This window comes from Dromiciops gliroides, chromosome 2, assembly GCF_019393635.1.
Source record: "Dromiciops gliroides isolate mDroGli1 chromosome 2, mDroGli1.pri, whole genome shotgun sequence".
Taxonomy (NCBI): domain Eukaryota; kingdom Metazoa; phylum Chordata; class Mammalia; order Microbiotheria; family Microbiotheriidae; genus Dromiciops; species Dromiciops gliroides.
Genome location: NC_057862.1, coordinates 316,800,819 through 316,825,654, shown reverse-complemented (window position 1 = coordinate 316,825,654; position 24,836 = coordinate 316,800,819). Strand labels below are relative to the sequence as shown.

At 37.6% G+C, this 24,836-nt stretch overlaps 2 protein-coding genes across 3 annotated transcripts in view; one reads left to right on the top strand and one right to left on the bottom strand.

The window, feature by feature from the left end:
• Window positions 1–17,008: 17,008 nt before the first annotated feature.
• Window positions 17,009–18,468, top strand: GPR151 (G protein-coupled receptor 151). The gene has a single exon (XM_043983623.1). It carries the CDS (start codon window positions 17,051–17,053, stop codon window positions 18,263–18,265), a length of 1,215 nt encoding a protein of 404 aa, XP_043839558.1. The 5' UTR covers window positions 17,009–17,050; the 3' UTR covers window positions 18,266–18,468.
• A 3,344-nt stretch (window positions 18,469–21,812) lies between these two features.
• The window catches only part of TCERG1 (transcription elongation regulator 1), a 64,680-nt gene continuing 61,656 nt past the window's right edge, over window positions 21,813–24,836 (bottom strand). For both annotated transcript variants that reach the window (XM_043983626.1, XM_043983625.1), the window contains 2 exons: window positions 24,072–24,172; window positions 21,813–22,884 (listed from right to left, as the gene is read on the bottom strand). In XM_043983626.1, coding sequence (XP_043839561.1) covers window positions 22,683–22,884; window positions 24,072–24,172 — 303 coding nt within the window. In that variant the 3' untranslated portion in view covers window positions 21,813–22,682. The remainder of the gene's footprint in view (window positions 22,885–24,071; window positions 24,173–24,836) is intronic.

Here is a 24,836-nt window from a genome sequence, read left to right as displayed (position 1 = left end):
TTGTACAAAGAGAACCAATGCAGTTTAAATTAGAAGAGAAACAAGTAAATAAGAAAAGCAAGTTTGCAGCAAGTTTCTCTCATAAAGGTCTCCTATCTACAATCAGCAGGAAACGAATGCAAATATATAAGAATAAGAACCATTCCTCAACTGATAAATGGTCAAAGGATATGAAAAGGGAGTTCTCAGAGAAACCCAAACTATAAATAAACATATGGGAAAATTCAATAAATCACTCATAATCATAGTAATTCAAATAAAAATAATTCTGAGATTCCATTTCATTACCCATTAGATTGACAGAGTTGACAAAAACAGAAAATTACAAATTCTGGAGAGACTACAGGAAAACAGGTATAATAAAGCACTGTTGATGAAACTCTGAACTGGTCCAGCCATTTTGTAAAACAATTTAGAACTATGCCCAAAAAGCCAGTGTTACCACTACTAGGTCTATACCTCAAAGAGATCAAAGAAAGAGGTAAAGGTCCCATGTGTACAAAATATTTATGGAAGCTCTTTTTGTATTAAAAAAGAATTGTAGGGCAGCTAGGTGGCACAGTAGATAAAGCACCGGTCCTGGATTCAGGAGTACCTGAGTTCAAATCCGGCCTCAGACACTCGACACTTACTAGGTATGTGACCCTGGGCAAGTCACTTAACCCCCATTGCCCCACAAAAAAAAAAAAAAAAAAGAATGGTGAGGGCAGCTAGGTGGCACAGTAGATAAAGCACCAGCCTTGGATGGCCTGAGTTTAAATCTGGCCTCAGACACTTGACATTTACTAGCTGTGTGACCCTGGGCAAGTCACTTAACCCTCATTGCCCCACCAAAAAAAAAAAAGAATTGTGAGGGGCAGCTAGATGTCACAGTGGATAGAGCACTGGCCCTGGAGTCAGGAGTACCTGAGTTCAAATCTGGCCTCAGACACTTAACACTTACTAGCTGTGTGACCCTGGGCAAGTCACTTAACCCCAATTGCCTCACGAAAAAAAATTTTTAAAAAAAGAATTGTGAACTGAGAAGGTGCCCATCAGTTGGGGAATGGCCAGACAAGTTATGGTATATCAATGCAATGGAATACAATTGTACTATAAGACACTATAAAAGAGATGGTTTAGAGAAACTTAAGACATATAAACTGAGGTAAAGTCAAGTAAGCAGAACCAGAAGAACAATTTACAAAATAACAGCAATATTGTAAAAACAAACAACTCTGAAAGACTGTAACTCTGATCAACCACAATTACAGAGGACTCAAGATGAAATGTGCCACCCACCACCAGATAGAGAGGGAGACAGACACAGAGTACAATTTGAGACATTTTTAATGGTAAATGTAGGAATTTATTTAGCTTAACTAGACATATTTGTAACAGATTTTTTTCTTGCTTTCTCAATTTGGGAAGCAGAAAAGGTCAAAGAGAAAGAAGGATGATCTGAATATTAAAGAAAAGAAAATTGCAAAAAAAAAAGAAAAGAAGTAATCTTGTATACTGGCATATATGAGCTGTTCAAGAAGGACTAGCATCTCTAGTGTGAGGATTTGCTGAGCCCTTTTTCAGGGCTGCTCATCCATCTTTGGTGTCTACCCAGCCTTCAACTATCACCTGTAACTCCAAGAAGCTATAGCATGTGCAGTGGTCACACCTTGGTAAAATGGTTTCTGCAGGTGGGCTAAATGAGCTTGAGGGTTACTGACAGTTCTCAAACCTGTCAGCGAGTTAGGGAGATGTCTACTCCAAGCATGTGAACACTTCCCCCAAGAAGAATGAGCAATTAAGAACAATTTGTTCCAATGGCCATGAAGGTGACTGAAGCAGGCACTGTGGAGTACTTAAAACTTGATCAGACTTCCAAGATGCCAGGGTCATCCATTGGATCCTGGGCCATTGCCAGTCATCTTGACCTTTGTCTTGCCACTGAACTTCATTGAGTCTGGAAGAAAAAGGGGGCTGATGATCAGGCCAGTGTACGTGCCAAGGTCTCCTCAAACTCCAGCCAAAAGATGGGGCCATAAGAACCTCAAATAACAATCAATTCTTTACATTCCCCGCTCTGTTTCATCAGGAAACATGGAGTGTTTCCTTGATGGAACAATAAATAATAAACAATAAACAAATTTTAAAATAACAGAATATCATAACTAATGCTAACAATATACTAATAACAATATAGGAAAGGGAAAATACATATTACAGATGATGTATGTAATAACAGAAGGAAAAACAAAATCAAAAATGTCCATTTAAAGTCCTTAAAATCTTGTCTTCAAAGGAGGGTTGAGATGTCATCAAGGGAACTGGATACTGCTCTGGATTCTGGCTGTCTCTGGATTCTGGTTGTCTCTGGAACTGCTGGATTTTCATTAATCTTTAGCATAGCATTGTCCAAAAATGTTCAAATTAAATAATGAAAGTTCTTCAAAATATACAAAACAAATTTAAACTTGATATATATACAGCATATTGGAGTTCCCCCCTTTGAAGGCTACTCATATCCATACGCAATACAAAATTGAGACAGTTATGACATTACTAACACTTTTTAACCACTATATGTCTGGATCAAGGCCAAATTTAGCTATGTGTCCATGATGACACCTGAAAATGTTATGGAAAGGTTACCATACCACATCTCATAGTGCATAAACATCTAATAATTGTGCTAGGCCTCAGGTGGATGGATTCTGACCATGCCACCAGATTGAGTGAAGAAGCCAAGTTAAGTTAAACCAGGTGCATGCATTATGGCTAACATGACACCAGAACATTTTTGGAGTGAGAGAGGAAGAAACTGGACTATGTTCAGCAGTTGTGCTCTACATAACTGCTCTCATAAGCAAACTATGGACTTCCTGAATGTATTTGGCTGTTCTCTCAGCCTCCATAAGGGTATCTTACATGTACCTATCTCTCCTCCTATTGTACATATATTCTTTCCAGGGCCTGCATCGTGGAGTTGAACCATCTCCATCAAGCTCATTGTAAGAGCAATTAGTCTCTGAAATGGTAAGTTTCCATAAATCATAAATCTCATATTAATTTCACCAAAGACAATATGATGGCAAAAATGCATGCTACACTGCATAACTTAGGATATACTTGAAATATATATATAATCCCAAACCATACCCAGTGTATACATAGTCACAATGACATGCAAATGATAAATGAATGTAAATGGCTATTATTAAACATTATTACAGAATCTTCATTAAGCAAGTAAACCACATCATCTTGTCCATGAAATCTCTACCTAGCACAATGACAATAACAGATACTTGAAATGATAAACAATTTATCAAAAGGAAATAAAACATCAGCGAGACTCAATATGTTCCAAACTACATAATAGGGATACAAAACGAAGAATGAAAAGATACCTGTCATATTACAAGGAGCTTACATTTCAAAACTTATTGCTCCTTATTCCCTTTACGCACCCACTATCATTCAGCCAAGTTGGCCTTCTAGTTATTCCTCATACAAGCACACTGTCACACATTTACGTCTTTGTATTGTTCCTCATGCCTGGAATGCATTCCCTCCTTACCTGGGTCTCTCAGATTCCCTGATTTCCTCAGACAAACACTGTCTTCCAAAGGTTACCTCCTACTCTGCATGTTCTGCACTTGTCTTTCCTGCAAAATCACCTTGTCATCTATTTTGCATACATGTACCTGTCTCCCCCAGCTAGATTGTAAATTTCTTAGGGTGTAGGACTGTTTATACCTTTGTATTCATGTCACCAGTATCTAACACCATGCCTGGCACATACAAGGCACTTAATAAATGCTTTTTCATTGATAGATCTAGTCTAACCTCCTCATTTTACAGATGAAGAGATAGATCCAGTGAGAAATAACTTGCCCAAGGCCTAATCAATCAACAAGCATTCATTTAGCATCTACTTTGGTTTTTTTTTTATTTTATGTTGTGGGGAAATGAGGGTTAAGTGACTTGCCCAGGGTCAAACAGCTAGTAAGCATCCAGTGTCTAGGGCTGGATTTGAACTCAGGTCATCCCAAATCCGGCCATTGCTTATTCACTGTGCTACCAAGCTGCCTCCTAGCATCTACTTTGTACCAGACACTGTGCTAGGTGCTAGGGAACAAAGATAAAAGTGAGAGGGTTCCCCAGAAGGAGTTTACATTCTACTAGATAACCTGAGAGGTCCCTTCCAGCTTTAGATGCTATGGTCCTATGAACTTCACCCAATTTGCTTAGAAAGGAATGAAAAAATATTTAAGCACCTACTATATGTTGAATGGTCAATATGGTATTTGGGGCCTAACAACTCCAGGAGAAATGCTAGCAGTAGAACAGAGGTCTGTACACAATGTTCATTGATCTGACCAAGGCCTTTGATGCTGTTAGTCATGAGAGCTCATGGGAAATCATGGAAAAACATGGTTACCCAAATAAGTTCATCAGTATTGTATGCCTCTAAAGAGACATGGTTCTGGATAATGGATGATGCTCTCACACTTTCCCAGTCACCAATGGAATGAGGCAGGGTTCTGTGCTTGTTCTCATGTTTTTAGCATGTTGTTTCCAGTGAAGGTGTCAGACACCTTCAATGGAAATGAAAATGACATTAAGGTCAGCTACCATGCTGACAGTAATTTTTTAACTTGAAAAGGCTACAAGCCAAGACTAAATTGGAGGGAAAGTTGGTGTGCAATTTTTTTCATAGGTGATTGTGCACTCAATGCAGCCTTTGAGGCTGAGATGCAACAGAGTATAGACTGATTCTCTGCCACTTGCACTAATTTTGGCCTGGCAATTAGTAACAAGAAAACAGAGGCTTTCCACCAGCCAGCACCACACCATCCATTTATGGAACCCTTGGTTATAGCAAATTAAGAAATTTTGAATATTTAAAAGTTTACTTACCTGAGCAGTACACTTTCCAGGGATGTACACATAAATGATGAGGTTGAGGCACACATTGTCAGAACATTGTTTGGGATGCTCTGAAGGAAAGTGTGGTAGAGAAGAAGTATTAGACTGCCGCTGAAGGTCTACAGAGTCATTGTATTGACCTTATTGGGGTATGCCTGTGAAACCTGGACAGCATACCAGTTCTATGCCAGGAAATTGGATTGCTTCCATTTAAATTGTCTTAGGAAGATTCTGAGGATCATCTGGTAAGATAAGACACTGAGGTCCTCTCTTAACCTGAATGGACAAGCATTTAAACTCTATGTAACTCTAAAGAATTGGCCATGTTCATTGAAAACAAAATGTATATTTGCCTAAAAGACTTTTTTACAGAGAACTCAACACAAGGCAAGCACTCACATGGAGGTCAAAAAAAGTGATACAAGGACATTCTCAACATCTCTTTGAAGAACTTTGGAATCGACTGTGAAACATGGGAGACTATTGGTACAGGACTGCCCAGCATGCCATGCCCTAATCAACAAATGTACTGTGCTATATAAGCAAAGCAGAATTGTAGTAACTCAAAAGAAATGTGAGATGCACAAATTTAGACATCTCCACCCAAAATCTTCATATGGACTATCTGTGCCTGACCTGTGGTAGAGCCTTCCAATCTCCTATTGGTCTGATCAGCCACAGTTGGACACACTGTACCTTGACCCTGACGTGGTGATGTCATTTTGGTCCTGTGCAAAGGACAACAACCAACCAACTACATACCAGGCACTTTACAAATAATATCTCATTTGATCCTCATACCAATTCTGGGAGGTAAGTGATATTTTTATCACCCTTTTACAGTTAAGAAAATTGAGGCAAATAAAGATTAAATGACTTGCTCATGGTCACACAGCTAGTTAGTGTCTGAAACCAAATTTGAACTCACGTCTTCCCAACTCCAGGTCCAGCAGTTTTTCCAATGCACCAGCTAGCTGTCTCTGCTTATATAGCAATAGATGTGTTTAAAGTTTTTGAATGCTTTCTTTTAAATACTTTGTTCTCTTAAATGGGTTAAGCATAACCCTATGGCAATTTCATTTATATCATTGCTGAACAAATGCTTTATTAATAATGCGAGGTCCAGGTCAAAGGATAACCAATTTTAATTAGGGAAACCTACTCTGATTAAGTTTTTCTGTAATCCTCTTTCTAAGAGACTATAAGGTCCAAGAGGGTGGGGATGTGTGCTACTTAATCATATGAATATTTTTTTATGCCTGGAACCTAGATGTCTACACATTATACATTATGAAAAAAATAAACATTTGTTTAATTAAATGGAATACATTATTTTAAAAATCCAAAGGAAAAGAACCCATTTGGTGTCATTTTCCTTTCTTTTTCAAAAATTAGGTAAAGACAAAGAGACTCAATTAAAAGCTTCAATGGTTCATATTGTAAGCATATGTCATGAAGGACATTTCTCTTTAATATGCATTCTTTCCTTATTACTTATTTGGCAGGGGAAATATGACTTCCTCCATATTTCCACATCCAAGCAAGGAAAAGCACCTTGTGGAATCATGGCCCTATGCAATTAAACTGAGATGAAGCTGATAAGTCTGTCTATCATTATCAAATTCTTTTGTAGCAAAGATCACTTTGGCAAGTCCTTCCCCACTTGCACCTACTTGCATTGGGAGGCTGAAAGGAGAACAATAAAATCTCATCTGAATTAACTGAATGACTAGTCTAACTTTTTGGATTAGAAACTGAGATTTCTAGGTTTCTATTCAATAGTATAAACAAATTCATGAAAATGCATGTAAAAAAGAGGAATACACAATAACATATTATAAATATCCATCTTATAAGAGAACTCTTAGGGATAATAGGCAATCTCAAAACTATCCTTTGAGAACAAATCAACTGGCATCAGAATTGATAGAAAATAAGCATATTTGAGGGCATGATTGAAAATTTTCAACTGTAAATAATCTTAGGTGGCTCTAAATGTTTCCATAGAAGTTATCTGACAACTACTGCTAGCTGTCAGTATTCATCAGCTTAATTTATGCTGGTTGGTCTACCTGCCACAAGTCTCTCCTCATTCCATTCCCTCATCCATTAAGCTACCAAAGTGATATTCCTAAAGCTCAGATCTGACCATGACACCTCCATACAAAACAAGCTCCAGTGGCTCCCTATCACATCCAGTATCAAATTTCTCTATTTGTCAATCACCTCTGGCCATTCTCTCTTCCTGTTTACCTAGATCTCCTAGTTTCCTTGGCTTCCATCAAGTCCACAGAAAAGGCTTTCCAAATCTCTCTTAATTCTAGTGCCTTCCCTCTCTTAATTTTTATTTATACTGCATGTAGCTTACTTATACATATTTATTTGTTTGTTGTTTCCCCTATTAGATTGTGAATACCTTGCGAATAGAGATTGTCAGGGCAGCCAGGTGGCCCAGTGGATAGAGCACTGGCCCTGGAGTCAGGAGAGCCTGAGTTCAAATCCAGCCTCAGACACTTAACACTTACTAGCTGTGTGACCCTGGGCAAGTCACAACCCCAACTGCCTCACAAAAACAAAACAAAAAATAAAGAATGGGGATTGTCTTTCACCTCTTTTTGTATCCCCAGCATTAAGCACTATATCTGGCATACAGCGGGTGCTTAATAAATGTTTCTTTCTTGATTGTGAACTCCTCAAGGAGGAGCTCCTCCAGAGCTGGCTCCATCTTTTGCCTTTCTTTGTTTCCCCAGCATTTAGCACAATGTTTGGAACTTGCAGAAACTTAATGAATGCTTGACTGACTAGAACAACTATGGATAAAGGAAGAGTTCGTGACCAAACACAGAGGAGAGAGGATCACAAAAGAGAAAGCAGACAACATTGATTGCATCAAATTTAAAAGTTTTGCACAAACTAAAATAACACAATCAAAATTAGAAGGGAGTTAACTAGGGAAAAATCTTTGTAGCAAGTCTCTCTGATAAAGCTCTGATATCCAATGTATGTGAAAAACTGATTCATATGTGCATATATGTTGTATGTGTATATAAATTCAAGAGACATTCCCCAAAAGATAATCAAAGGATATGAACAGGTAGTTCTCAAAAGAAGAAATACAAACCATCAACAGCAAGTGAAAAGTGAATTGATTCATTAATAATTAGAAAAATATAAATTAAAATGACTCTGAAGTTCCACCTCATACCTACTAGAATGACAAGAATGGCCGAAAAGGAAAATCACATTTGTTAGAAAGGTCTTAGGAAAACAAACACCCTAAAATACTGTTGCTGGAGCTATGAATTGACCCAGTTATTCTAGAAAGCAATTTTGAACTATATTCAACAAATCTCTATAATGTACATATCTGGTAATACCACTTCTAGGTTTATGCTTCAAAGACATCCAAGAAGTAAGGAAAAGGGGTGGCAAGGTGGCACAGTGGATAAAGCATCAGTACTGGATTCAGGAGGACCTGAGTTCAAATTTGGCTGCAGACATGTGACACTTACTAGCTGTGTGACCCTGGGCAAGTCACTTAACCCTCATTGCCGCACAAAAAAAAGAAAAAAAAATAAGGAAAGGACCCATATGTATAAAAATATCTATAGTTGTCCTTTTTGTAGGGGCAAAGAACTAGGAAATAAGGAGGTTCCCCTCCACTGGGAAATGACTGAACAAATTTTGATATATAAATGCAAGATTACATGGGCCATGAAACGCAGACCTCATCAGCACACTCTGCCCTGGGGCCCCTCCCACCAGAGAGGCGCTCCAAGAACCTTCATTTAAGGAGGGAACCCAGGCCAGCCAACTCTTCCGTTCCCAATGGGATGTATGCTTCTTGACTTTTCTCCATACTTGAAAGGTACCTTCTCTCCTAATCCTTTCCTATCTGGACACCTGGGTGTTAACTTCCAGCTCTTTAATTAACTAGTCCATATATGCCTCTTAAATTGAATAACTAAACAATCTTTATTTGTAAATTGCTTACCACAGTGCCAGGCACACAGTAGTCACTATATAAATACTTGTTCCCTTCCCATCACCAAGTATTTATATAGTGCCTATTGTGTGCCCAGCACTGTGGTAAGCAATTTACAGATATGTAACTATGACCAACCCTGTGAGGTTCTATCTACATTCTGAGGGCAAGTTGAAAAGTGAAACTTTGGACAAAGCAGAACAACTCATATTTATGCAACCCTATATTCACAGTAATTCCAATTAATAAAGTAGACCTATTAGAGGCAGAGGTGCACTGTAAGACATGCTTAAAATACATAGTCCCCCCCCAAAAAAAAAAGTCATATTTCTTAGCCAATACCCAATACCCAAGACCAGGAATCATTTCCCTTTATCCAAATACTTAAAACTTTACATTTTGCCATTAGGCATAATTTTTTTTTAAGTGAAAAAACGTATAAAAAGAGGTAATGAGCAGACTACCCAAGTTTCTTCATGTGCTTACATGACAAGAGGGAATAGAATCAAGGCCATATTCAAACTTATCTTCTACAAAGAATGTAAACAGTTTACTTAGTATTGATTCTGGAGACACATTGGCAGCACCTTTCCTGGGCTGAACTGCTTTGAAGGGATTAATGTTTGAAACGTGTGAAGTTACTCTGCCACCTAGTGGATTTCATGGTGAATGGAACCTAATCCTCTAACCCATGCTGCAAGCTTTACTTTTCCTCTATAAAACAGGAGGCAACCTCATTTACCCTTATTCTTCCTGGGGGGAAAAAGTTTAGGGGAAGATAGGTAACTGTAGGGTTGTTATAAAAATCAATGTAATGAAAAAATTTTGAAAAGTTAAAATACCATACACATTGAGACATTTTTGTAATTACTAGTTATGAACATAGTAACAAGGATTATTTATATAGCACTTTTCTAGTCCTAACTCTTCAACAAAATAATTATATGATATTATGAGCTTAAGCAAATAAAACTTTCAATTTCAATTTTTCCTTCTCTCTGCTGGTTCTCTCTAATGCTCAGGTCTATTTATCCTAAAAATCTTTCCATCAGTTTTGCTACTTTCAAGCAAACACTTAACCCCTCTTATTCCTTTCCCTGACAAATCTTTAGAAAGAGTAGTTTAGGGGGCAGCTAGGTGGCGCAGTGGATAAAGCACGGGCCCTGGATTCAGGAGGACCTGAGTTCAAATCTGACCTCAGACACTTGACACTTACTAGCTCTGTGACCCTGGGCAAGTAACTTAACCCTCATTGCCCTGCCCCCCCCCAAAAAAAAGAGTAGTTTATACTGTTTTAATTCTAACTAGCCATTCCACAACCCTGTGTTGTCACTTTAGTTTCCAATTCTACCATCCTACCTTCTAAGGAAACCAGTACCTAGAAGAAATCTCATAGGCAATGTGAAAAAGAAAACTGAGCAAGCCTCAGACACTTGATATTTACTAGCTGTGTGACACTTAACCCTTATTTCCCCACCCCCAAAAAAAAATCCCTTTCTTCCTATAAGACACAAATCAAAGGGGAGGGGGAAAAAACACAACTCAAGCATCATCTTCTAAATGAAACTTTTCCTGACCCTTATAGCTGCTAACAACCTCCCTTACAAACCATCTGGGATTTATTCTTTTTATAGTTATACTGTATGTATTTTTACATGTAGTTTTCATCTCCCTTACATTGCAAGTTCCTTGCAAATAACTATTGTTTCATTCTTTGTACTTGTATCTCTAGTTCCTAGCACAATGCTTGGCACCTAGCAGGTGCTTAATGAATATTCCTGGATTGATTGATAGAGATTAAGTAAAGGAGCTTGACACTGAATAAAAGAGTCTTGGCCACATATCCAAAACCATCCCCAAACAATGAGTAGTACTGATCATCTTAAATAGCTTTATTAATCTATTACCTCAGTTTATTTCCCCATGAGTTCTATAGGGCAGTTATTTGATATTTGACTCATTGATGAACTGAGACCGCAAGGTTAGGTGACTTGCCTAATGTAGCACTGCTAATTAGTGGTAAAGGTAAAACTAAAATGGGCATATGCTTACCTCTGAATCCCAGGCTCTGCTAAACCAAGCTGCTTCTTCTAAAATACTCAAATGCTATGGATTTCATCATTTTAACAATGTGTCCATAGTGACTTATTAGCAAGGGGATTGATGGGAAGTGTAGTTTTTCCCAGCTGGAAGGAGGAACAAAAGGACCACGGAGATGGGAGCCTTGGAGCACAACAGAACAGGAGGAATTCTGCTCTCTCCTGGGAGAAAAGAGACAAGAGTGGGTGGACAACGATGGTGAGCTGAGGGGAAGAAAGGCTATAACAACCTTGAGGGATTAGAGATATTCTGGCTCATTGACCCATTTAAGAAGTGACCTGCCTATACAGGATTTGTTGTTTGCCTGTGTACCTGTTGGTCATGCTTTAGAACATAAGTTATCCCACCATCATTCTCTCTCCCCTGCCTCATCCCTGCCTGGCCCACCGGCATTGCTGCCTCACAAGCTTCTCACTCAATTTAAAATGTATTTATTTGCTGTCTGTATTTTTATACGGAGCTTTTCCTCCAGATAGAGACCATTGATTTTTGTTGATTTTGTTGTTTTGGGGGGTTTTTTTGTTTGGTTTTGGTTTTGGTTTTTTTGGCATTCTGAACAATCCTTTGCTATAAAGGAGTAAAGTATGCTAGGAAGAAAGGTCAAAAAGGGACCTGAGACCAAGTGCTCAAAGGGCCCACCCATAACTGCCTCAAAGCGAATCAGGATTATTTATAAATTTGTGAAATAAAAGTTTGTGGAGAAATACCTTTCTTCCTCTAACCCAAAGTTTTACATATAACATTCTAGCCATGCTCATACAATGAGAAGGTAAGGAAAGGAAGAAAGCACCCCTTGGCAGAGAACATTTTGAACAACAGGATATTGGGATAGGAAAATTTTCAGCCTCTGTTTCCTAGGGACCAAACTTGAACAACATGGGCCATTCCCTCAATACCTTAACCTGAGCTAAGAAAGAGGCCTCTTTTCATCCCACTTTTACATTCCAATGAACCCTGAAATTTATTTCAGAATGCCTATAATCCTTCATGTTTCAGCACTGACTCATACACAACTTTTCAAATTTTACTTTTTTAAGCATAGATTTGTTTTCTCAGACTTAGTGTTCTGTGAACAAAACAATAAGCATTGACTTTTAGAAAGACATTTAAAAACATGGAGAAGGGGCAGCTAGGTGGCGCAGTGGATAGAGCCCCGGCCCTGGACTCAGGAGGACCTGAGTTCAAATCCAGCCTCAGACACTTTACACATACTAGCTGTGTGACCCCTAGGCAAGTCACTTAACCCCAATTGCACACACACACACACACACACACACACACACACACACACATCGAAAACAAAAACAAAAAAAACATGGAGAAGCCTTCATTTTGCACATCTAAGATATCAGGAATCACATAAACCTAGTTGAGAAGGCAGAGAGACAGCAATCCACATCGAAGGGAGTGCTCATACTTATGAGAGTATTTAGCTCACTAAATGATAGATCTAATAATGACCAAAGGTAATGATCAAAGGCTGTTGACTTGCTTTGTCTATGTTCCTTTGAAAACTGAATGCCTAGTTGTATGCTGTTAGCTCCAGCTTGGTTGTATCTTGTGCTTAAATAGGGCAGAACAAAAAGATAAATGGGAGCTAAAGTTTTTAGTAGTCTTACAACTCCTTAAATCCTTTAAATTCTCCTTTGGAATCATGACTTATTTTAATATTATGAGCTCTTGGGGAGGGGGGCAGGAATCCATTATCTTGGATTTTATCCAAACAATAATCATGGAAAGGAGAAATAAAGACTATTTAGCAGGGTAGGAATGGTGAACTTAAGCCACTGCAAGAAGAGATAGCCAGGTTTAATTCAATCTGAAGAACTTGGAAGCAGATCAGCAGAATCACTAGGTCTCTAGTTTGGGTAGGGATTGCTGAAATATAAGAGGGCAGGCCAACCAAATGTCAATCCCAACTAGAGGGGAAATTTTGTGTCCTGCATGGTTTCAGGGTGGCTTTCGAAGAGAGGGGAATACTTCCAACCTCTTGAAAAGAGGGGGAAGCTAGGTGGAGCAGTGGATAAAGCACAGGCCCTGGAATCAGGAGGACCTGAGTTCAAATTTTACCTCAGACACTTGACACTTAACTAGCTGTGTGACCGTGGGCAAGTCACTTAACCCTCATTGCCCCACAAAAAAAGAAAGAAAGAAAGAAAGAAAGAAAGAAAGAAAGAAAGAAAGAAAGAAAGAAAGAAAGAAAGAAAGAAAGAAAGAAAGAAAGAAAGAAAGAAAGAAAGAAAGAAAGAAAGAAAGAAAGAAAGAAAGAGAAAAGAAAGTAAATGGTATAGTCAAGGAATTGAAGAAAAGGGTTTTAAGCGCTTTCTTTTTAATACATGCCCAATAATTCTTAACTCCCACTTTTGATTGGTTTCCTCCTCCCTAAATCCAATTCTTCAGCTTCCACTCCACTTGCTTACTCCAGCTCTCAAATTCATCTGGTATTATTTCAGAGGAAGACCCACAGAGGTCTCTCCAAATCCACTTAAGGAAACACAGTTTATACTCCTTTATAACTAAATGTCACATACCAAAAGGAAACACTCTTAATACTTCCCTCTGCATCACTATCTCTTTAATAAAACTACAATTCACAGCTTGTGAACTTTGTTTTTATGTTTTGTTAAAGTGAATGCTTTTCTAAGAAAAAAGCTAAGTAAAAATTAAGCATTTGCTGAAAAAATAAAAAGGGAGAGAAGAGTGATTCTTATGAAACCAAATTAATTTTCTGAGGGAAAGTGGGGCAAAATTGCTATCCTCAAATACCAATTATCTTGAAGTTTGCCATGTGGAAGGAGAGAAATTTATTCTGGTATTCTAATATCATTCCAAAGGACACCAAATTTAGCAATGGAAGGCAGTTGCAGAGACATAATAAATTAAGTATATAGTTCTAGTTCAATGGAATATGCAGTACAAAGTCAAATAATGAGACAATTTCTGGGGATTTATTCTTTGCACTAAATAGGACCTCAATGTATAAGAAAGAACTTGCTAGCAATTAAGAGTTAACAGTGGAGGTCCCAATCACTTTAAGAATTGAAGCACAGGTTAAAGACTAGCTGTGAGGGAAGTTAAAGCAGAGGTTCTTGCACTGGGGTATATGGAGAGGGGAGACAGGGAAGGTTTGCATTAGAAGTCTTGTACAGTCCCTTACAACTCTAAGATTCTATTAATTCTACTTAACAAAAATGTTTTACCCTACGGATCTTCCTTGTTACGCAATCAATGTATCTCAAAATCCTTAGTATGAGCAATGTTAGGTAAATTGTATATAAATAGTTGGCCTCTATAAAGTTCTTTAAGTTGACAAAGCACTCTTTACAGCTGTCTCATTCGTACCTTCATCTCTAAAACATGTCATTAGAGTTGATAACTAAAATTAATGTAATCTATATGTTGGTCTTTTAAGTACCCAGAAAATATATTGGTGCTTACAATATTTTAATCTTATGTTTTAAAACATGAAAGTAATACCAGTAGACAATAAATTTATATTGTAAATACAGTAAGAAAAATGGCACTCCTGGGTATTTTTTTTTGTCTTGTTTCTGGTTTGGCTTGGGGGTGTTTTGGTTTTGGTTTTTTGTGGGGTTTTTTTAGCATATGAAATAATCTATCTTTAAGCAAAAATGATTCAAAAATAAAGTCGGATGAGGGGGTGGTGGTGGAATTTGAACTACCCAAAATTCATTTTAAATCACCAAATACTGATTTAAAAATGTGGTAACTTCCATTCAGGTGGGTGTGACATTTAAAGCTTTTCACAATCTGGCTTCAGCCTATCTTTCTAGGCTGCTCACATAATACTCCCCCACTAATTCTACAGAGCCACTTGCCAGTTACTATACAGGAACTATATTTACTATATATGAACCTGCATGCCTTCACACACAAGTGAAGGAATTCCCCTGACTGGAATGCTCTTCCCTCCTCATTTCAGCCTCTTGGAACCCCTACCTCCCGTAACATCTCAACTCAAGTGACACGACGATTCCTACTTCCTCCAGTTAGTACAGCTCCCCAAATCGCTGTGTATTTATTTTGAATACATCATACATAAATATAACAAATTCTAGTAGCTCTACTATTTCTAAGCCCTCTAAAACCTAGTTACAATCTAATTTTTTAGCTTTATCATGCATTGCTCCCTTTCACACAGTCCAGTCCAGCCAAAACATCCTTCCTGCTATTCCTAGCATACTCTCCATTGCCGATCTCCATGCCCTCACAGACTATATCCCACATCTGGAGTATTTTACTTCTTCACCCATTCCTCTTACAATCAGTAGCTTTTTACAAATATCAGTTCAAGTGTCACTTTTTTCATGAGGCCTTTCTTAATCTCCCCAACTGCTGGTTCCTTTCCCACAAAAATTCTGCCTGGGCCATATTCCCTTGCCCTGACCCTAACTTCCAGGAGGAGCAAGCAGCAACTAAGGTTCGAGTCCCCTGGCCTTAACCCCACAGCAACACCACCCCTATGAAGACTGTGTTCATAACAATTTATATGCTCTCCCTACCACCCCATGGCTTAGCAAACTCCCACCACATATTACTCCATCTTATCATTGTATAGAGATAGGGATGCCTATTTAGATTAATATAGATAAGATATCCAAACTCAACAGAACACAGGTCAGTGGCTATGACTACATTTGCAATACAAAACTAACATTATGAAAACACTCAGCAGGGTTTGTTTTTTTGTTTTTTATTGAATGCTAAAGCTACTGGGCACTTCAAAATGTCAAAGAATTTGAGAACTAGAAGATACCTTAAATTACCCAACCCTTTCACTTTATAGAAGAAGTTAAGACCTAGAGATGTGGCTTGTCCAAGGTCATTCAGGTAACCAGCGAAACCATGACTAAAGGTTTTCTACCTACCAGGGTAGGTTCCTGCATTATACCATACTATGTATTCGAAGCCATTCTTAGAAATATTTAAATTCCCATTCAAGGTAGGAGGATATTTTAATGAGCAATTGCAGCTCCTCCTGCCCCACCCCCTACAGTATAGCCACTGCCTACTACTCAGGTTCAGAGCAGATGGTGAAACTTACAGCTACTAATACTAGAATCTAATTTCATTCTTAAAACAACTTTGACAGATCATTTCTCTTTATAAGCCTACTTAAGTGCAGCTTCCTTATCATTTTTTTTTCCATTTTTCTTCTCTTTTCTGTAGGGAAAAATATAGTATTATCCCTAACTGCATATTTATCAGTAGATACACGGAAAATCCAGCAAACAGTGAAATCCCGTTTCCTGGATACTACTGAGGTTAAGGGGATTAACTATTTCAATTACCTTCATAACTATCACACTTCAAAATTCCAATTTTGTATGTCTATACCACACTAAATTATACACCTGTAAGGAACTCACAATCTTTGGAACAAATATAGAAATGCTCATGATTAAATTTCTGCCTGGACCTTCTCCTTGGTTCTATTACTAGATTGAAAGGTTCTGTATTTGCAATTGGTCAGAGCCAGATGCTTGGCAACAGGGATAAGGGTAAGCTCATTTCTGTGGAGAGAAAGTAGAAGGGCTAGGGTATTATTTAAAGGCAGTTAACATTCACTGATCCTGGACCAGCTTTTACAGATTGCACCAAATAAATGGATTAACTGTTTCCCAGCAGCCCCATGAACATATCATATATACTTAACATGTGCCCTGTCTTATCTATCATTTATGAAGAGGCTGTTTTAATCACTCCACAGGACTGATAACGCAAGCTATTAAGACTTGCTAATAAGAAAAAACCAACCTGCTCCCAATGGTGAATGTCAATCACTGGAGTTGCAGGTATAGAGCATGAAGCAGTCAGACAAGCTCTGATTCAAATGTCTTCCAGGGTCAAATACAGGGAGTAAGGGGATGGGGGGGGGGGGGGGAGAGAGACTTGAATGGGTGGTGACGAAAGAATAATTCCTGTGCAAAAGAGCTAAAGAACACACATCTGTAGGAGGGGCTAGCTGACAAGGATCAGTTCCTAACAGAAAAGGTTGTGCTAGCAGCAGACTCAGCAGCCTCCAACTTCAGCACCATGAACACCTCCTTAGCAAGACTCCACTTTGCAGGAGGCTATCAGCCCTCCGACTCCAAGGACTGGAGATCCATCATTCCTGCTTTCTTGGTGGCGATCTGTTTAGTAGGCTTTGCAGGGAACCTGTGTGTGATTGGCATTCTCCTACACAGTGCTTGGAAAGGAAAATCATCCATGATCAACTCCCTGATTTTAAACCTGAGCCTAGCTGATCTCTTCCTTCTGCTTTTCTCTGCACCCCTTCGAGCAGCAGCATACTCCAGAGGTGTTTGGGATATGGGATGGTTTGTCTGCAAATCTTCTGACTGGTTCACACACACATGCATGGCAGCCAAGAGTCTTACGATTGTTGTGGTAGCAAAAGCATGCTTTATGTATGTAAGCAACCCAGCCAAGCAAGTGAATATCAACAACTGCAGAATATGGACAGTGCTGGTAGTCATCTGGGCCATGGCCTGCCTCTTACCTTTGCCCGAATGGTTCTTTAGCACCCTTAGGTACCATGAAGGTGTGGCAATGTGCATCATGGACATACCAACCCTGGCCCAGGAATTCACTTCTATGTTTGGTAAGCTCTACCCTCTCCTTGTATTTTGCCTTCCTTTGCTCTTTGCTGGGATGTATTTTTGGAAGGCTTATTGCCAGTACCAACGCAGAGGAACCAAGACTCAAAATCTAAGAAACCAGATCCGATCTAGGAGACTCACAATTATGTTGTTAAGTGTCACTATAACCTCTGCCATCATGTGGCTACCAGAATGGATAGCTTGGCTATGGGTGTGGCATCTAAAGACAGGAAGCCCTGTTCCACCTCAAGGTTTTATAGCCCTGTCACAAGTCCTTATGTTTTCCATCTCTTCTGCAAACCCCTTCATTTTTTTAGTGATGTCTGAGGAATTCAAAGGTTTCAAAGATTTCTGGAAATGGCTGACATCAAAAAAGCCTCTCCCTGACCCAGATTCTCAAGGAACACCAGCCGGTAACTCACAGGTCATTTCAGATAACATCCCATCGCAAGAGCCCCTGCCATCTGTACCAGACAAAGAGAAACCTGGATCTTCCCCCTCTCGTGAGGAGAAAACAGACAAGGAGATTCCTGTCCTACCCGATGTGGAACAGTTTTGGCATGAAAGGGACATAGTCCCTTCTGAGCAAGACAATGATCCTATCCCCTGGGAACATGACGATTCTGAGACAGCAGGTTGTAGTAAATGAAATTACAAGTTCCAAAGCCAAATGAAGATCTGTATTTATTGTATTTGTTATACTGTTGCTTACCAATATTGCTCAAGATTTTGCTAGGTAAAAATCTGGTAATACTATCTTTGTTCTTGGTTGTGCTCAAGAAATGTCCTGCTGTCAAAGCTTTCAAAATTATATTTCCAATAAGCAGGAATGCCCTTACATTAGGAGAAATATTTATGATGCTTAGATTACATGAAATAAACTTTTCAAGTATAATGTGCAACCTTCTGCATTTTGATTTTCCCTCAGAGGTTAGAATTAGCACTATGCCCACTTACCCATTCTCTCCCTTGTTAACCCATGGAACTGACAGCAGAGCTGGTTGAACAATGGAATGAAATCTATGACTATACATAAAGTGGCTCTTCACATAAAACTGTGGTCTAGATGAGATGAATCTTAACCCATTATTTTGTCCTCCTTAGCTCTAAAGAGGCCAATCCACTAAACAATTTTTAAAGTATTTATGGTTTCAAATTAATTTATACTTTATACAATCAGAATGCAAAATATAAACTTAACAGATTCAGAATTCAGTTATTTTCAAAGCATAAACAAACAAGTTTTATTACTTCTAGCAAATTCAATTAACCAGCTGCCTACAAAAAGTTATACACTAGGAATTACTTGACATTTTTCCTAGTGTCCATGCTGATTTGAAATCACTCACGTAATCTGGCATTTTATTATTGTTGTTCTTTCTTTTTTTAGGAAAATACAGGACTATTGTGTAGCTCTCCATATAGGTGTCATTCCCACCTCATTAAACTTAATACCTGAAAACCCTCCAGATTTAAGGCTTAAGATTTAACTCATTCATCAAGATTTCAACTTAAAAGACCATTTTGTAATAAGTTACTAACAAATCTTAAAGGCTATTTCTGCCTAACCACCTCTTTATGGAACATTTATAAAGTGCTTTGCAAACTTTAAAGTGCTATAAAAATTATTACTGCTAGAAAAATAGGATGTTGTTCTTATTCTACCTGTTAAAGACTTTGAAAGTTATCTCCTGACATTCTATTCTTATGTCAGGACCTCTCAGAACTGAAGGTGTGGCTACTGCTACAGTAGTTACCACAGGTGGAAAAGTCTGTTTTTCCCAGTCTACAGAATGTCTCTCAAAGTCCATGATCAATTATAAAACTAGGGCTCCAACTTAACCCACAATATTGAATCTTCTCACTTTACCATCTAGAACAATAAAGTTTTTCCAAATAACAGTAGTGGTGGATGTGTAAAAGGGAAGAAAGAAATATAAACAAAGAACTTGGTTTAATAAAGGGACAGAAACTGAAAAATGCAATGACAGTGAAGGAGAAAACGGCAAGAAAACAGAAAATATCGGAAAAGAAACCCCAACACTTAGACTTTTCTGTCTCCATAAGGTTATACAGGAAAATCCCAATATTAGGCACCTTACCAGTCCAGAACTTTATTACTGATTAAATATCTCCCACATGCATGGTAATTATAAATGTATCATTTTCCTACAACACAGAAGGCATCTATTGGGACTAGTTACCTTCGTTCCCAGAATTCTAATGGGGTTTCTAAGTATATTTCCACTATAGGGCTCTCTCAGAAATGCCTTAAGGCAAAAAGAGAGGGCAGAGGTAGAATAGAAAAACTAGAATATATAGGACACTGTGGAGTGAAAAGCATTTTTTTAAAAAATAAGTGAAAATTTGTGGAGTTTCTTACTTATACTATAGATACTTAAGTGGAGAGTTGTTTATATTTACCCCCACTTTATAACTGAGTCATTAAAAGATTCACTGTGCTCATAGGGCCACAAAGAAATAACTCACAGCAGTGCTATTTTCCCCAAAAGCCCAAAGAATTTAGTGGCACGTGTATCTTAGAGATTAAGTAACTTTCAATGTTTTATTATAAATTGTGTTAATTTGTGTTTTACGTTCTCCATGTACCTTAAACATGGAATCTAAGATGACACTGTCGATGTTCATTTCTACTTGTGAACAAATAAAAAAACAAACATGCTATGCCGCATCTATTCAATTTTATCTCAGCAGATCTGTTATTCTAAATCTCTTATTCTTTTATATTGTCAAATCAAAACTGTTATTTGGCACAAATCGGTTGGTTTGGTTTTTGGTTTTCATTCAGGGTTGACCTTGTCTCTGGCACAAAAAATTCCCAAGAGGAATTTAAATTATATATTCAGTCTTTTCAAAATAGAGTTTGCTATCTAAACATCATTTCATGATGCACACATAGGAAGGATAATTAACTGAATATCTGTTATTAAGCATCTGATAAACAGTCTAACTTTGATATCCCATGCTTTAGTTCTGATACCTTACAAAAAAGGAAACTGGGCTTTGGAGCTTTTACACTAATACATACTGATTCCCAATCTATATAAATAATTCTCCAAATATTTCAAGACATAATTACTTAAATGTCAGCAAGCCCATTTGTATTAAAAATTTCACTGAGATAGGAGGAAGGCAACAGCTGAGCAAATAGCAACTGGTAGAATTCAAAGTCATGACAAAAAATTTTAGATAGTCTAGTAACTTTTTTAAAAAAATCTTCCTAGGACAATTATCTATAATAACACAGAAATTCCTCCAATTTTGAAAATGGTTGCTTTTACTCCTCACAGTACTCAACAGTTATGCAATGGATTTGCAGAAGTAAACTGCAAAATAATGGGAAAGAAAACAAGATGGTTAAAAATACTGTACCAAATTTATGGAGTTCCAACTTAGACTGGTGTAGCTGATTCTATATATAAGATTACACACACATCTGTCTGTATCTAAATATTACAATTAGATATAATTCAACAAACATGTATTAAGCACCTACTATGTGCAAGGTACTGTGGTAGGCACTGGGGAACATAACATGTGTGTATGCACATATAAATATATGCACATAAACATACATGTCTAAGTCTAGATCTGCCACATTTTCCTTTAAGGAGGGCTTTGGGGAGAGTAGTAATGATGGTGAAATAATAAGGGAAATGAAATAAACACCTGTTCAATATACATTTATAGAAATGTAACATCCTGTGATACTCCCCCCAGTCTACCCAAGGGGAAACAATGGAGAAGAGACTAATGTTTTAGATGGGAGAGCAGAGCTAAAAAGTGATGGGGAGTCAAAGAAGGATGATAATACCACAGAAGTATACATGATACACTGAAAGAACTGCCAAGAAATGCATAAAGCATCAATTAAAATAAGAAAAGAAGCAAAAATAGTCTTTGCTTATTACTATGTGAGACAAGATAGAGTTGAAGGAAGCAAACATAAAAAGAATCCTTTCAAATTTCTTTCCTTTTTGCACTGCAAATAATTCCATATCACATTCAAAGCTCTAAAAAGAAAAATGCATTCAAGGCTTTAAAAAAAATATGCAATATCAAAAGTTTAAAGCAGATTTCATTTGTGCAGTTTCCATTTTCTGCCTTTTTAAAGAACAAATTTTAAAACAAATTTTCTTTACAGGTTATTTAACATTAAGCATATACAATCCACATATAAAAAGGGTTGGTTTATTGTAGTTCAAATACATAAACTGAACAATTCAAACATTTCAAAATTAAACTTTAGAAACACAAGTTTAACATTCAAACAGGAGTATAGTTTACAAGGATTACCCAGAAGGGCAATTTACTCTCTAATCCAGAAATTGATAAAGATCACTTCTATGGTGAATAAAAATGTGTTTATACAACCGTCCTGTTCTGGTAAGCATTGTTATTGACTGTGTTTCCATATCCAAGAAGAAATTACCAGAAAAATCTTCACTTAGACAAAGCAACCAGGTTTCTGCCTATAATTCAGAGGGATAATCAAAGCACATCTGTGAACAAATTCAAACTAAACTGGTCTCTAGAGACTTGGGGCAAAAGTAGGAGCATTACAATATTCTTAGCCTCTGCCTCTGGCAGCTGAGAATTTAATTAACAATGTTTTTCTTTTACCTGCTTTACAAAAACAACTTGGGTTTCCTTCCAAGTTTGTGGCACTTGTATATCTTACAAGTTCAGACCATAAATCACTCCTTGGGTCTTGCATATATAACACTGCTAGGAAGAATGTCATCAAAAATTACTGACTTCCATACCTCATATAAGGATCATCTTTAGTTTCAAGCTTTTATATTTACTAGAGACAGTCTAGATGTTTGAGTATGTATGTCAGTCATGCCACACAAAGAAAAGCATAAATATTTCCAGAGTTCTTTGTTCAAAAACCATGTTCACAAATGCTGCTCCTTCCTCTGCTCTTCAGATGGTTTTGTAATAGGTTGGCTTTTATATATGTTTATGAAAAAATCTGACAGGTGGCTCATGCAAGCATTCTGAATTAATAGATACCCTTGGTGTGAAGAGTTATGTCAGAATTATTTTGTTGATCGTCTTGTAGGTTCTGAGGCTGTTGGAGGTGGAGGTGGACCTCGTCGATCCAGGTCATCAACGTAAGCCACAATGAGTTTGCGCCTCTCCTCTGGCACACAGTCAAGTACCAAATATCGCTTGTCATTCTGCAAAATCTTTTCTACATCTTTCAAGTGCTGATCAGACTCCTGGATTAATTTTTTGGATCTGAAATAAGAGGAAAAAAGCCCAAGAATTACTGACTGCTGCCCACAGGCCTTTCAGAAATGAGCTGGCGATGTCAGTCTAGTTCCTAATTGTGTTTCCATATTTTAAAAAAAAGAAAAATTTCACTGCAGTGGTCACCTTTGTAGGTCGTCTCAGCAAAGACTTCAAGGAGTGAAAGGGCCTCAGAAGCTGAATTACCCTCCCACCCCTAGTGGTGGTCCCTCCAGATCAGGGCTGAGGGTGGGTGGGTAAATCTTGCCCGTGCTGTACCTGTTCTGTGGATGAACAGAGGACTTCAGTCTGCGGGGCTGCCAATCCCAGCATCTTTCACAAGCTTTCACTTTCACATCTTTCACTAAATTAACTATAAAAATGTAGAAAGAAGTCTTACTTCACATCTAATTTAAAAGCCCAAGCTGATGCAAAACATTAAGGACCCTGACCAAAAAGTCCAAAAGCCATATCAAATGACAAAATACCTAAAAACCACACCCTCAGCACTACCTATCCTCCCATGCATGTACCCTTAAATCACGTTCCAAATAATTCTTTTGACTAAAGACAAGTAGAAGCATAAGTAGAGCAATGCTTCTCTGCATACTGATTTCTAAATCAATGTAAAATATGTATTTTACGGATGACAATTATTGGGGGGAGAAAACTGAGCACACGCTGCAGAGTAATCCAATTTAAGACTTTTGATTTTACATTTTATTTATTCATTTAAATAAACTCAGAAAATTGTTTTCTCTTAAGAAAAACGTTCTATTGAGTCTCAACTGATGACTTTATAGCTTTAGAATGTTACTGCTACATTAAATAATTAAGGGAGAAAAAATTACTTCATAAAGAATGTGGGGGAAAAGTCTATTCATGGGATGTGGTTTTCATGTAGTTAAATGTAACAGATAAACTTTGGGTAAAAATAAAGATCACTTTTTAAAGACACTGGCTGGGTGGGAGGGGGAGGGCTAGACAAAATGAGAATGAGTATCTGGGCCCTTTCTTCCAAAAAAGAAAAAAAAATTATGCCCACAGATATTGGATCCAGTTTTGAGCATCTGACCTCTTACTCCTAAAACTTAACATGTCAACATGTGTGTGAATGAGAAGTTTGATTTGGCCTGTTCAGTAAGGACTAGTAAAGACAAAATGGTCATTGATATGAAACAATTTATTCCACACACCTGTATGTTATAAATTTGGTCTCTTTCAAAAGTGTCCTGAAGTCAGCTTTGGCAGTAATGTATTTGTCTCTGATATACTCTTCAAATTCCCTTTGTTTTTTCTGTAGGAAGATAATTAGTAACATTAAAATACTTGGTAAATGATCCAAAAGTTCATGAATAACATCATTTACATAAATTATTTTAAACAATTTGGTTTAATAATAGTAAAAGTAAATTACACCTAAGTAAGATATAGTAGGTCAAAATTCTCAAACATTGAAAATCTGTGTAGTGGAAAGAAGCAAGAATTTGAAATAAATACCATGCAATAATTAAAGCAATACAACAAATATTCATAAAATGTTTCTATGGCACACAACACAAATATACATATAATAAACAGCTAATGTTTATAGAACCCATATTGGGCATAATAAGAACTGTTATGGGATACTCTATGTTCAAACCACAATCTGCAATAGTGTGTGTGTGTGTGTGTGTGTGTGTGTGTGTGTGTGTGTGTGTGTGTGTGTGTGTGTGTGTGTGTGTGTATGGCTTAAATCCACAAAGGCTCAATCCAGAAATTTAAGATTTTTATTCAAAAAATTTCCACTGTGTATTTTATCATTAGATGAAGCTACAAAGAGACTATGGCTTTAAAATTAAGATAAAAAACTCTTTACTAACAAAGACCATCACCACCACGTTTGGCAGTATTACTATGTAATAGTATGGACTCAAACCATGGATTAGTGGTACTGTTATTCAATAAATATTTATAAT

Excerpts from the sequence above, each read along its gene's own strand:
- GPR151 (XM_043983623.1), top strand. The coding sequence starts at position 17,051 with ATGAACACCTCCTTAGCAAGACTCCACTTTGCAGGAGGCTATCAGCCC.